This window comes from Dendrobates tinctorius, unplaced genomic scaffold (genome assembly GCF_039654945.1).
Source record: "Dendrobates tinctorius isolate UK_male_01 unplaced genomic scaffold, ASM3965494v1 ptg000338l, whole genome shotgun sequence".
Taxonomy (NCBI): Eukaryota; Metazoa; Chordata; class Amphibia; order Anura; family Dendrobatidae; genus Dendrobates; species Dendrobates tinctorius.
The window spans coordinates 2,317,109-2,332,513 of record NW_027362004.1 but is presented as its reverse complement, the minus strand read 5'-3'; the positions used below and the strand labels follow the sequence as shown (position 1 = coordinate 2,332,513).

At 43.6% G+C, this 15,405-nt stretch overlaps 1 protein-coding gene across 3 annotated transcripts in view; it reads left to right on the top strand.

The window, feature by feature from the left end:
• Positions 1–12,129, top strand: part of MRPS23 (mitochondrial ribosomal protein S23) — a 41,171-nt gene extending 29,042 nt beyond the window's left edge. For all 3 annotated transcript variants that reach the window (XM_073562122.1, XM_073562123.1, XM_073562121.1), the window contains exons 3-5: positions 5,251–5,325; positions 9,611–9,734; positions 11,891–12,129. In XM_073562122.1, the coding sequence (XP_073418223.1) occupies positions 5,251–5,325; positions 9,611–9,734; positions 11,891–11,968 (277 nt within the window). In that variant the 3' untranslated portion in view covers positions 11,969–12,129. The remainder of the gene's footprint in view (positions 1–5,250; positions 5,326–9,610; positions 9,735–11,890) is intronic.
• Positions 12,130–15,405: the final 3,276 nt, after the last annotated feature.

The window sequence follows — 15,405 nt, the reverse complement described above, 5'->3', positions numbered from 1 at the left end:
TGCTACACCCCCCTGAGCGAGGGCATGGCCACAGCCGGTAGGGCAGATGCCCAGGCGAAGCGGGGTACCTTGGCGGTGGACCCTCCAAGGTGACAGCACACAAAGAAGGTCCAGGGAGGCCACTTGCAGTGTTCCCTCCCTGTCGACATACAGTGGCCATGCAGCCCAGGAGACACATCGGTGCCCGGGCAGAGAAAAAGGCTCCTCGGAGGCCACAGACAGTGTACCCTCCCTGTTGAAAACCAGACACTGGACCCCGCAGCGGAAAGGAAAGGTATACCTGCAGTCAGTGGTGGCCAGGCCATCGGGCAGGTAAGGGGTGTCTGGGGGCCCCGAAGCAAGTAGGGCCCAGGCGCTCACCCGGCCCAGGTTCGTATGGCCGCACCGGGAGGCGCGCGCGTTGGGAGTGCGCATGACGGCCGATGAACCGGAAGTGGTTGCGTGCGACCCGGAAGTAGACGGCACCGCGGCTGCGAGAGGCAGAAGGTGTGCACGGTCCCGGGGGGGCACGCAGAGGGCACGTGCGCGCGCGCGTTCACACAGACACTAGCGGGGCAGGTGCGGGACCAGGTGGTCCAAAAAAAAAAAAAAGAGAGGTGCTATTTAAGATCGCCAGAAATGGCGAGCAGGCATTTGAACCAATAAACGCAACATCAGATAAAGTGTTAACTTTAAAAACAGCCTTGTTAGTGGCACTCACATCGGCACGAAGGGTTGGGGACTTACACGCACTATCAGCAGACCCGCCATACACTCAGGTTATGGACGATAGAGTCGTGTTAAGATTAGATCCAGCATACCTCCCTAAGGTGTCGAAATTCCACAGAGCTCAGGAAATAATCTTGCCATCCTTTTGTCCTAACCCCGGTAACAAAAAGGAAGAGAGATTACATTGCTTAGACGTTAGGAGATGTATCCTACAGTATTTAGAGGTGACAAAACCATGGAGGAAACAGAGGGCCTTATTTGTCTCATATCAGGGGGCAAGGAAAGGCCTTAAAGCCTCTAAGCAAACTATAGCTAGATGGGTGAGAGAGGCCATCATACTAGCATATAGTAGTGCAGGCAGGGCTGTTCCAGAGGGCCTAAAAGCCCACTCCACGAGGGCCATGGCAACGTCCTGGGCGGAGAAAGCTGATGCCTCCATCGACCAAATCTGTAAGGCGGCCACTTGGTCCTCTCCATCTACCTTTTTCAGACATTACAGATTAGACCTATCTGCTGCCTCTGATCTCACATTTGGGAGAAGAGTGTTACAGGCAGTAATCCCCCCCCTAAAGAGAATACAAATCTCTATAACTCTCTCGTGGTGCCGTCATGTAGAATGGAAAAACACGGGTATTACATACCTGGTAATGTGTCTTTTCATGACACATGACGGCACCCTTATATTCCCGCCCTATTTGATCACGTCATTAGTTGGGTGTTTTGTTAGTATTATACACTCCCTTGGTGTTGGAAATTTAGCAGTACAAAATATGTATTATTTATGTGTCCACTAACCTGCGGAGTTCCTCTCGTGCTCTGTAAAACAACTGATGCGGAGAGAGGAGCCGCCCCTTTTATCTTGAAGGTTTCCTGTCCTCGTGGGGCGGATCCCCTCTCTCGTGGTGCCGTCATGTGTCATGAAAAAACACATTACCAGGTATGTAATACCCGTGTATTCCTTCCACATTACAAAAATTACTGTGAAGCACCTGAAGGGTTAATAAACTTTTTGAATGTGGTTTTGAGCACCTTGAGGGGTGCAGTTTTTAGAATGGTGTCATTTTGGGGTGTTTTCTGTCATATAGGCCCCTCAAAGTCACTTCAAGTGTGAGGTGGTCCCTTAAAAAATAAAAAATTCGATGGTTTTGCAAATTTTGTTGTAAAAATGAGAAATGGCTGGTCAACTTTTAACCCTTAACTTCCTAACCAAAAAAAGTTACCAAAATTGTGCTAACGTAAAGTAGATATGTTGGAAATGTTACTTATTATCTATTGTGTGCGATATGACTCGCTGATTTAAGGGCATAAAAATTAAAAGTTGGAAAATTACTACATTTTTGCCAAATTTCCATTTTTTTTTTTCTCACAAACACAAGTTATAGCGAATAAATTTTACCACTATCAAAGTACAATATGTCCCGAGAAAACAGTCACAGAATCACCGGGATCCGTTGAAGCGTTCCAGAGTTATCTAATATATAAAGCGCAGTGTGTGTGTGTGTGTGTTAGGCTATATTGTGAGGCGAAATTTTAACCCCGCGCGTTCCAGTTCACCAAACAATTTTGCCCCTAGGTACATAATGGGGAAAAAGTGTATGTGTCACGGTCACGTGTGTCTGGACGCAGCGAGTACCGCAAGGCGAACCCATGACACGCGTGACCCTGGATACACCGCCTCCAGTAGGGCGAATTTAAATAATAAAGGGGAAACCTGGGTAACAATAACAATGGTAGGCCCTGCGATAGGGACGTGGAGACCTCCTGTACTCCCCTGAGCCCATGTCCCTGCACTCCTAACGTTCCCTATGCCGGTTCCGCACCGGGCGACGCACGCGTACCTCAAACCCTGACTCACCCTGCACCTAAACCCTCACTAGGGAATTGGTCGGTGTGGAAACTAATCCCACCACTGCACTAAACACACACGAGGAAAAATGACAATACAGGGGGACACCACTTAGCTTTGCTCTGTTGCGTACGCTCCTAGCAATAGAGCCCACCACCTGCATGCATCTTCTCCTCCAACCGCATCCATCATCCTAGTGCAGCCTTGGAGCAGAGTCCACCACCAGTTGCAGCTGCCCAGTAAACAGAGTCCCAAAGATGAGTCCAGCTTCTGCCAAAAAGTCCAGCATGCTCGAGTCCAACTTTTCTGCCAAGAAGTCAAGCATGCTTGAGTCCAGCTTTCAGCAACCAAGTCCAGCATGCTGAGTGCAACTCTCACCATAGTCGCCACTCCACCAAGCCATGCAAGCACTTCCTGCTGACACCATAAACTGCGACTCCACCACGCCATGCCAGCCCTTTTTGCAGACACCAACGTTGAACTCCACCAATCCATGCCAGCACTCCTTGCAGACTCCATAGCTGACTCAACTTCTCTTGCTGGGCTGCCCAGGACTCTCATTCAGCTCCTTCATCACCCAGGCTTGCTTCCCAAATGATGAACTATCAATATCACCCACGATCATCAAACACCTGAAACTTTTATAGAGCCTCACACCTGATTTGTAATAAATGCACATTAAAACTAAAGTGTAATACCACTCACCACCACGTGTAATAATTCTAATGGCCACCGGGGGCAATCAACCCACTTTAGCACCAAGCCAAAGGAAAAAAAATTTCACTTTGTCCATTTACTTGTCAGATCCACCTTGGATCATGACGGTATGTATGTATGTATGTGTGGATGTCCGGGTTTGGCATCTGCACCGTCGTAGCTACAGCCACAAAATTTTGCACAGTCACACGTCTGGACCCCGAGAGCGTCATAGGCTATGTTGTGAGGTGAAAATTTAACCCTGCGCGTTCCAATTCACCAAACAATTTTGCCTATTTATGGTGTTATCTTCCTTCTGTAAAGCTGGAAATAACACAATTTATTACCGTGCCAACACAGACCACACTCTGACACAGACTGCAGGGGGAACCCAGTATCACACAGGATAGGATTAGATACACAGCTCAGCAGTCAATATCACACAGGAGAGGATTAGACACATGGCTCAGCAGTCAGTATCACACAGGATAGGATTAGATACACAGCTCAGCAGTCAGTATCACACAGGATAGGATTAGATGCTCAGCAGTCAGTATCACACAGTATAGGGTTAGATACAAGGCTCAGCAGATGGTATCACACAGGATAAGATTAGATACACAGCTCAGCAGTCAGTATCACACAGTATAGGGTTAGGTACACGGCTCAGCAGACGGTATCACACAGGATAGGGTTAGATACACGGCTCAGCAGACGGTATCACACAGGATAGGGTTAGATACACGGCTCAGCAGACGGTATCACACAGGATAGGGTTAGATACACGGCTCAGCAGACGGTATCACACATGATAGGGTTAGATACATGGCTCAGCAGTCAGTATCACACAGTATAGGGTTAGATACAAGGCTCAGCAGACAGTATCACACAGGATAGGATTAGATACACAGCTCAGCAGTCAGTATCACACAGGATAGGATTAGATACATGGCTGAGCAGTCAGTAACACACATGATAGGATTAGGTACACGGATCAGCAGAAAGTATCACACAGGAGAGGATTAGGTACACAGCTCAGCAGACATTATCACACAGGATAGGGTTAGATACACAGCTCAGAAACAGGATGTGCCAAAGGAGAGGACATTTTCATTCCAAGAATTCCACTCATTCCATCTGATTTGTTTTTTGATTTTAAACGCCTCCAGTTTCCAGTACAACTGCTATTTGCAATGTCCATTAACAATGCTCAGGGACAGTTCTTGAAAGTAATAGGTATCGATTTGCAATCTCCATGCTTTTCTCATGGTCAACTTTACGTGATCTGTTCAAGAGTTGGAACTGCCAAAAATCTGTTCATCTTTGCACCGAAAGGAAAAACCAAAAATGTTGTGTATCAAAAGGCTCTTGAATGAGTTGAAAATAAAATACTATCAAAATACTTGGGTAATTGTTTAGTTAATTTGTGTTGCAAATCTGTAGTGTTGAATATATGATGTGAAGTGTTTTTATGTGCAATATAATAATTATAATTTGTTATAACTAACCACAGTTGGTTACTATGCCCAGGCAACGCCGGGCTCTTCATCTAGTTACCTCATAAAGGAACAGTGGTCAGAATTGTAAAAATTGGCCCGGTCATTATGGTGAAAACAGGCTTCGGCTCAAAGGGGTTAATGTGGTCGTGTTGTGATCATGAGTTAGTCACAGCTGTGACTTGGATGTCCAGCAGATTTGGCTTCTCTGCAGCCATGTTGCAATCACAGCAACCTACTGAGGGCACAAAGACCAGGTCCACTATAATTCTGGTGCGATGCGGCCCTGACGGTGTGACATTTGACTGTCTGACTGACTATGACCTGGCTAAAGTCTCTATGTAGCCCAGCTTAATCGTTATTCATAAGAGTTCAGTAATTTTACATGTATTAGAAATGGTTGGTTACTTTAATTTTTACCGTGAAAGTTCTTGCTGTTTTGTAGCATGGTATTGCTGTTTTGACAGTGTTCTCTTTTTTTTTTTTTTTTTTTTTTCTGCTCAGCAAATTTTATGAGACATATGGTAGTTCGGGAATATTTAATCTGTACAGAAAGAACTTCAGATCTGTTTGTGAAAGGTAAGATGGATGACCTATTTATAGATTGTAATTATTGTCAAGATTTATGAAAATTTAGTTTTATAGGACATTATCTCAAGCTAATTGCAATATACCAACTACCGGCCTGTTTCACACATCAGTTTTTTTTGTCAGTTAAAATCCGCCAAAATGGCGGAAAGCGGATTCATTGGTAACTGATGTGAACGGATGCCACCGGACCGTTTTTTTTACGGATCCGCCGAATGAAGAATTTTAAAGGAACCGCTGCCCGGGAAGGAGAGAGAGAGAGAATTTTTTCTGTGCGCCAGAAATGATTTCAGGGTTAAATTTCCGGCTGACTTCAATCCTCCGGGCATGCGCACTATAAAAATGCGGATCCTTCTGCACACAAAAAACGTTGCATGGTCCGTCCAGGCATCTCGGCGGACGGAAAAAAATTGACGGATCCGCAAAAAAACGGATCCAATGGATGGCCATTCGTCAAGATCCGCCGGTAATGCGAATCAATGGGGAAAAAAACGGATCCGCCAAAAAAAATGGCGGATCTGTTTTTTTGCAAAACCGGCGGATTTTGACTGATGGTCAAAAACGGAAGTGTGAAACAGGCCTAAGGCCTGTTTCACGCATCAGTTTTTTTGTGTCAGTTAAAGTCCGCCAAAATGGCGGAAAGCGGATCTGATGTGAACGGATGCCACCAGACCGTTTTTTTTTTTTTTTTTTGACGGATCCGTCGAATGAAGAATTTTAAAGGAACCGTTGCCCGGGAAGGGGGGAGAGAGAGAGATTTTTCTGTCCGTCAGAAATGATTTCAGGGTTAAATTTCCGCCTGACTTCATTCCTCCGGGCATGCGCACTAGAAAAATGCGGATCCTGCAGCACAAAAAACATTACATGGTCCGTCCAGGCATCTCGGCGGACGCAAAAAAATTGACGGATCCGCAAAAAAACGGATCCAACGGATGGCCATTCGTCAAGATCCGCCGGTAATGCAAATCAATGGGGAAAAAAACGGATCCGCCAAAAAAAATGGCGGATCCGTTTTTTTGCAAAAACGGCGGATTTTGACTGATGGTCAAAAACGGAAGTGTGAAACAGGCCTAAGACTACAAAATCCAAACAACAAAATAGGCCTTAGATTGATGGCACTTCACACCTAGTATCCAACTCATAAAGAACATCATGGAAGCTTATAGCCATAAAAAAGTATCATAGCTTTATTAAATCCTTTACAAAAATACACATAGACAAATTAAAAAGAGGTATACCCAATATAACACCACAGGTAACAAATGCAAAATGTTGCTAGACAGAGATTAGTATATTTGATGCTGAAATAGTGTCACAAAATGTATACATACTCTTGCATCATGTACATAAATTAATGCATTTTATAATCCAGGCAGAATGGAGAGATTGATCTACAGAGCATAAACCCTCATCAAGAAAAATAGTTAATTATGCACTAGTTTGCAAAGCCAGTCTAATATCCAACCCGCTATTAATTTCATCAAAATTGTAAGAAAGGCAAACAGAACTGCAGATACAATCACAAAAGATGATATACAAATAAATGTAGAGGGTGCATCATGCAAAGGTTATTTAAGCACACAATGATTTGATGTAAAGCCATGAAGTGCTTGCATAACGCTGCTCCCACTCCCTATACACCCAGCCAAATCCATGCAAGATAAATAAGACATATGATCTGAGTGGCGTTGTGAATCCCTGACGTGCATTTCGCGTGAGCTTCGTCCTGGGGGAGTAAGTGACTGCACTTTTTTTTTTTTTTTTTTGCAATTTCACCGTACTTGGAATCTTGTTTCCCCATTTTCAAGTACATGACATGGTAAAACCAAGGGTGTCATTCAAAAGTACAACTCGTCCCGCAAAAGACAAGCTCATACATGGCCATATTGACCAAAAGATAAAAAAGTTATGGCTCTGGGAAGAAGGGGAGCAAAAAAAATTTAAATAGCTCTGGTCGTTAAGAGGTTAATCAGCATAAAGGCACCAACCTGACAGTGTCTGTAGTTTATTTAGCAAAATCCTGCTGACTGGTTTGCTTTAAATTATTAAAATTGCAAAGTGCTCATAAAAACTAACAACTTGGCAATTTACTTCTTTTTAGAAATCATCTCCATTCTTAAAAACAATGGTGGAAAGACCAACACTCACATACACTCACTGGCCACTTTATTAGGTACACCTGTCCAACTGTGTGTTAAGACTTAATTTCTAATCAGCCAATCACATGGCGGCAACTCAGTGCATTTAGGCATGTAGACATGGTCAAGACAATCTCCTGCAGTTCAAACCGAGCATCAGTATGGGGAAGAAAGGTGATTTGAGTGCCTTTGAACGTGGCATGATTGTTGGTGCCAGAAGGGCTGGTCTGAGTATTTCAGAAACTGCTGATCTACTGGGATTTTCACGCACAACCATCTCTAGGGTTTACAGAGAATGGTCCGAAAAAGAAAAAAAATCCAGTGAGCGGCAGTTCTGTGGCCGGAAATGCCTTGTTGATGCCAGAGGTCAGAGGAGAATGGGCAGACTGGTTCGAGCTGATAGAAAGGCAACAGTGACTCAAATTGCCACCCGTTACAACCAAGGTAGGCAGAAGAGCATCTCTGAACGCACAGTGCGTCGAACTTTGAGGCAGATGGGCTACAGCAGCAGAAGACCACACTGGGTACCACTCCTCTCAGCTAAGAACAGGAAACTGAGGCTACAATTTGCACAAGCTCATCGAAATTGGACAGTAGAAGATTGGAAAAACGTTGCCTGGTCTGATGAGTCTCGATTTCTGCTGCGACATTCGGATGGTAGGGTCAGAATTTGGCGTAAACAACATGAAAGCATGGATCCATCCTGCCTTGTATCAACGGTTCAGGCTGGTGGTGGTGGTGTCATGGTGTGGGGAATTTTTTCTTGGCACTCTTTGGGCCCCTTGGTACCAATTGAGCATCGTTGCAACGCCACAGCCTACCTGAGTATTGTTGCTGACCATGTCCATCCCTTTATGACCACAATGTACCCAACATCTGATGGCTACTTTCAGCAGGATAATGCGCCATGTCATAAAGCTCGAATCATCTCAGATTGGTTTCTTGAACATGACAATGAGTTCACTGTACTCAAATGGCCTCCTCAGTCACCAGATCTCAATCCAATAGAGCATCTTTGGGATGTGGTGGAACGGGAGATTCGCATCAGGGATGTGCAGCCGACAAATCTGCGCCAACTGTGTGATGCCATCATGTCAATATGGTCCAAAATCTCTGAGGAATGCTTCCAGCACCTTGTTGAATCTCTGCCACGAAGAATTGAGGCAGTTCTGAAGGCAAAAGGGGGTCCAACCCGTTACTAGCATGGTGTACCTAATAAAGTGGCCAGTGAGTGTATATTAAAGTAGTTTCCTGAGCCTTATTCCATTGAATCAGCAGAAATCTCATAAATGACACTTTTTGGCTCAACCTGAACCTTTTTAAAATAGATTATGGTATGTTTAAAAAAAAGGCTTGGGTACAGCCAAAACTCGACATTTCTGATGTTTCTGCTGATTTAATGAAATAAACCTCAGAAAACTACTTAAATATATGTGAGTGCTGGTCTTTTTATCACTGCTTACAAGTGGGTCGCCATCCCTGACACAAGCACCATAATCTCAAGAGTGTTGACAGGATTTATATGTGGACTTCTTCTCAAGAACAGAGGGATTTTTAATTTTACCTGTTGTCGAAGTTACCGGCCACCATCCATTTAACTAGGCAAGGAGCGCGTGCCGTCTATAGGCTCTGTGCTATAGAGCATGTAGTGCCACACTGAAACTGGCCAGATCGCTGCACACAACTAGCCTGTCTCCTTTGCACTTTTCCCATGCTGCAGAGGCAAAACTGCGTTGGCTAGCAGCATTGAAGAGCACTCGTATCAGGCCAGCAGTGCGACCATGCCATCAACTCGAACTGTCAGTCTATAGGAGTGCACCACCCCTGGCTATGAGGAAGTCAGGAGACAGAGGGGTGGTGCGCTCATGAAGAAAAGATAGCATTCCTTTAAGGCCCCAGTGCATATTAAAGTTGGTTGAACACATCAATTTTGGTGAGACTGAAGAACTATCTTGTTTGTAAAGAGAGCTCCTGGTTCTTCTCTTGGAGAGGGATAAAAGTCACTGATAGAGGTGATGTTCCTATAATGTGCATTTGGGCTATAATGTACAGGTTAACAATGAGCTATAGTGTTCCCGTGAAGTGACTATTGTAATCTTCAGTTGTTGCAGTTTTAGTTAATCTTTTGGTTATTACAGATTTGTGGAAACATACACAGAACTCCAGAAAACGGGAGAAGTGGCAGAAGACAAGCTGTTTGACGAGGCATCAAAAGCATTACTTGCAGAAGGAATTGTTTTAAGGAGAGCAGGTTACTCAGGGGTAAGTGACAGACATTTATAATTTTAGAAAAATGGACAATGTTGTACCCTAAATCAGTTTGTAACCTCCTTCCCTCAAAATGATGTAATTGTCCGTCAAGATTGCAGGTGATTTACTGCAAGCCTGATGTAAAGTTATGTCAGAGACATGGCACTGGCAGAAAGGAGTTGTGCCCTGTGCCACCCACAGTAGAAGCCGGCTGTTAAATACAGCTTCAAGTGCTGAAATTTAGTACAAAAACTATAGGGTAACAAATGTGCACAAGACCATCGGGTAATACCCTTTTGGGTTCAAAGGAAAGTAAAAGGAAGGTGCTCACCTGAGCAGGTTGTGTGCAGGCATAACTCCTATGAACATCTGCAGATATCAGCTGATGCTGCCTCTTGGCCAGGATAATTGACCAGTTTGATGATCAATAGGAGGCAGTTAAGTAGTATCCTTTGGCGGCAACTATCAGATGTCGGCCAGCTCTGCAAGAGAATATTTGCGGCTGCCAACGCTGAGAACAGCTAATTGGCCGGAGTGCAGGGTTTCTGACCTTGAGCGATCAGACATTGATGACCTTTCCTAAGGGTGGGTAATCAATGCTAAAGTAGTGGACAATCTATTTTAATAAGAAAAAAAAATCCAGAGAAAGGTCCTTGTTTCCTTTGTTCTGAACTCTTCCATTTCTGTCAGTTGGTAACTCAAGGAGAAATTGATGGAGTGCGATCTCTGAGGCCTCTTTCACACATCAGTGTGTTCAGTAGGTGTGGTGACAGTTTTCACACGTACCGAAGACACTTGCACACGCAGACCCATTTAAGTGATTGTCTTTGTGCACATGTCAGTGTATTTCCACGGACCATGTGTCCATGGGCAAAATATACCGACATGTCCATTTCTTAACAGCAGAGCGGGCTGCAAAATGTCCTGAACACAAATGACACATGGATGACATGGATGTTCCATGTGCTGAAGACCTGCTCTCCTCATTCTCCCCTGCACGTGCTGTGATCAGCGCAAGCAGGGGAAGAATGATGTGTTGTATTCAACTCATAACAGTGAGAGCAGGTGACGGCTGATGGGACTACTACTCCCATTAGCCTACACCTGCCTCCACTAATAGCAGGAGTATTCATCAGCCGCCGCCTGCACTATAAATGAAAAAAATAAATAAATAGACCGTCCAAGTTGAGAACCACTAGTTGAATGAGCTGCTGCGAGTGCAGCATCAGTGACTAGCGGCGATGTCATCAAGGTTACCGCCAGTTACTCAAGCTGCTTTCCCAGCCGTGCTGAACTGCGGTGACCTCAGCGCCGTGATGAAATTTAACTGAGTTCAGCTCAGTGAGTTCGCTGTATATCTTTGCATCGTGAGGCTTATTGTCAAAATGGAGAGGGCTCCCATGTCGTTTTTTAAAATTATTTATTTAATTAAAAATACGGTCTGTGGACCCCTCTCTTCTTGATAATCAGCCTTGCTGAGGATTGCAGCCCACAGCTGTCAGTTTTGCCTGGCTGGTTATCAAAAATACAGGGGAACCCATGCCGGTTTTTTAAAATTTATTTATAGCCCAGGTGCCGGCTGATGGAATACTCCCATCAGCTGGCGCCTGCTATCGCTGTTATCAGTTGAATATTACTCTCAACAGTCTCCCCTGATCGCCGACAGCGCCGGGGACAACGATTGATAACTTTACCGCTGCTTCCCATGCGCCGGTAAGTGTGGTACTGATGTGGCACGTGGTTGCCACACATGTGCCGAAAGTATTGCACACACTGATTTCTCCGGTAATGTTTTTTTTCTGGTATCGGAAATATCAGGACGTGTGAAATCGGCCTGAGGATGTTTCTGCACAAACAGCTACAAGAGATGGGCAAAATGGGAAAGAGCTGATCGCTGGGACACTTGTATTTTATGCTAGATAGGCAAGTAATATTAGATCAATGGGGTCTGGCTCTTGGCATCTCTGCAGTCACGCCTAAAGTTCTAATATTGATGGCTCTGAGCAAGTGTGCGGACATAGTGACTAGTCCCTACTGCAGTAATCGTGCACCCCCGCATTGCATTGATTACATGAGGTCCAGTTAAGCTCTTTGTAGTAATTATCTGCTCCAGCTAATAGAGGGCTGATCTGATTCAATTGACCTTCCTCCTCTATTTCTCTTCCTAGACTTCAAATCGTCAATCTTCTGCTCCAGGAAGCCAATCGGAGACAGAGGTGAAATCTGCCAATGAAGAAACCTCTTGATAAGAGGATGGACAAACCTCTAGGTTGTGACTATTGTACATTATGGATGTCTTGTGTGATCATCATACAACCTCTAGACATTGTTGAAATATTGAAAATGAAAGGACTGTTTCAAGTATCTAACCTTGTTTGCTGGTTCATTAAAAATGTATTTAAATTAATGGTAAAGGCAGGCCTCAGATTTCTCTGAATGTCGATAATAATCTTCTATTTTCAGCAATGGAGAATTTATTCCAGTAGATGAAGAGCTAAAAGCAGCTACCAGTTGAAGGGGTTAATATCACTTCGCAGAAGTGAAGTGAATATGTAGGACATGTGATTGCTGAGGCATTCATGGGAAATGGTGATTATGGCTAAAACCAGTGATGTTAAAAGATATATTGATGGTCAATAAAGACCATCCCCTTCTTAAATGCTTTAGTCCCCCATGTAAAATTAAAAAAAAAAAAATAAGGAGGGAAGTGATTGTTTGCTGCACGCATGTGAAGCAACAATCTTACATAAGCGCTGTCAGACACAGCTCTAACACTACTGTAGCGGCACAGGTCCACAAAGTGAGTATATTTTATTTAACTTTACTTGGGGATCTATAACAATAAAGAAGGTGTAGTACAAGTAATGGACAACTCATTCAAGGGCTTAAGTTGTTATTCCCACAATGGCATCATCTTTAATTACAAAGCACAGTAAATGTACGTTATATTATATTTAATATACAGACTAAACCCAAGTGAGAAGTGCAGGAGAGTTGAGCTCTGCTATAACCAGCTAATGATGCCCTGTGGTTTTACATCATTAGCTGGTTATAGCAGAGCTCAACTCTCCTGCACTTAACAATGGCAGTGCAGAGCTGTGTGCGTTGCTTGCTGCTAACAGAAGTTTTGTGAAAAGCAACTGGCCCTCTATTGATGCATATGGCAGATAAGTTAAGATAATCCTCTGTCATATGCATCAATAAATTGGTATTTGCAGTTTCACATCATTGATCTTTCCGCAGCAAGGAACATACACAGCTCAACTAATCTCAGGCCCTGTGCACCTCTGCAGCATATCTCTGCTCTCAGTCATTTTTATACAACCCATCTTGCGGTTTTTATCTCTCCTCTCAATGCCTGTACATGACACCATCCTCTAGTATATTGCTTTTATTAGTTACAAGCAAACCCGCACACTGCTGCTTCTAGGTATAAGCTGTGCACAATGATGGAGACTTCTCCCCTTTCTGTGACATCACCTTTCACACTCGGAAGCTCCGTTCTAGACACTGCACAGCTATGCTGACAGGATGCCAGCTGAGAGACAGGCTATACTTTGTAGGATCGAACATAAGCTAGAACCATAAAGGATCGTTCCAATGGCAACTGGAGGGTCATCCTTATGCAGGTGATATGTGCAAAACAGGAGATTTAAAAATAGATTCTACTGGCACAAATTAATGTGTACAGTATTATAAGACCACATTGTGATTTTTTTTTTTTTTTTTCTTCTTTTTTTTTTTTTTTTTCAATTACCCTTTCGTTTAAAAATATCAATAAGGCTGAGTTCACACGTGGCGTTTTTTTCGCTTTTCCGCGGCGATTTTGCCGCGAAAAGTAAGCATCCCATGCATTCCTATGGGATTCCGCAATGCTGTGCTAATGCTGCGGTTTTTACCGCGGCGGAATCGCTTCGCGGTAAAAACCGCAGCATGCTCATTAATTTGCGGAATCGCGGCGATCCCGCACCCATAGGAATGCATTGTTCCGCTTACTTCCCGCATGTGGCTGTGCACACCATGCGGAAAGTAAGCAGAACATTTGCGGATGGTACCCACGGTCCAGAGGAGACTGTCCTCCGGGCTTTGGGTACCATATCCCTGTAAAAAATAGAATTTAAAAATAAAAATATTGTTATTCTCACCCTCCGACGTCCCGCGCAGTCTTCCCGCTTCTCTTCACGCTCTCGTTCCCAGTAGTCCTTTGCGAAAATGCCCACGATGGCGTCCGTTCTCGCGGGATCGTGAAGTCTCGCGGTCATTCGCGCGACGTCATCGCGAATAACCGCGAGAACGGACGTCATCGCGGGCATTTTCGCAAAGGATTACTGGGAACGGATGCGCGGGACGTCGGAAGGTAAGAATAACACCATTTTTTTTTTTTTTTTTTTACATTTTATCTTTTACTATTGATGCCGCATAGGCGGCCTCAGTAGTAAAAAGTTGGTCACACTCGTCAAACACTATGTTTGACGAGTGTGACCAACCTGTCAATCAGTTCTCCAAGCGAGGCTACAGATCGCTTGGAAAACGCTAGCATTTTGCAAGCTAAATACGCTTGCAAAATGCTAGTTTTTCCGCGGGAAAATCGCGGGAATTTAAAATGCGATTTTCCCGCGGACTGGAATTCCGGAATTCTCGCGGTAATTTCTGCGAGAGTTCCGGTACGTGTGCACTTTAATCCTAAATATATGGTTTTGTAAATTATTCTAACGTTATCCACATGGTGGCAGTGTTTCATCAGCATCAATCAGTGTGGCCATACAATAATAACTTCTAATTACAGAAGATGGAGCCTAATTATAGAATATTTTTAGAAAATATTTTTACATTATTGTATATTTTGTAACATATTTTAGAGCCGTAACTAGAGTTGAGCGATACCAGCCGATACTTGAAAATATCGGATCGGAATGGATCGGCCGATCAAAAAAAAAAAAAAAAAAAAAAGTATCGGTATCGCCGATTCCGATACCGGGAACCAATGCAAGTCAATGGGGCCAAAATATCGGAATTAAAAAAAACCCTTTCTTTCCTTGTAGGTTAATTCTACATGAAGAAAAACAACTAAGAATAATGTAGAATGTATTGTGGGAGGTGGAGGAGACATTAAAGCCATAGAGGTTTAGCCCAATCAAATGGAATAGCAGGAATTAAACTTTTTTTTTAAAGACGTTAGGAGTTACAAAGATATTGACTGTTAGCCTCATTTATATTTTGCCAGACATGTATGTCTTCTTCTTCTTTCTTCTTTCTTCTTCTTTCTTCTTCTTCTTCCTTTTTTTACCCTCTTCTTCTTCTTCTTATTCCTTTTTTTACATTCTTCTTCTTCTTCCTTTTTTACATTCTTCTACTTCCTTTTTTTACATTCTTCTTCTTATTCCTTTTTTTACATTCTTCTTCTTCTTCCTTTTTTTACATTCTTCTTCCTTTTTTTACATTCTTCTTCTTCTTCCTTTTCTTACATTCTTCATATTCTTCTTATTCAACAATTTATTCTACATATTCAACTTCTTCATCTTCTTCCTATTCTTCTTCATCATATTCTTGTTTGTGTCAGACATTCCTGTAGTTGTTATCTAGAAAAGTTAGAAGTTTACACCTTCCGTTCTGCCTGTCACAAAAGATTTACAACAGGATTTGTCATTGTTCAGTTTGGCCTGCAGCAGCAGGCCTTTTCCAG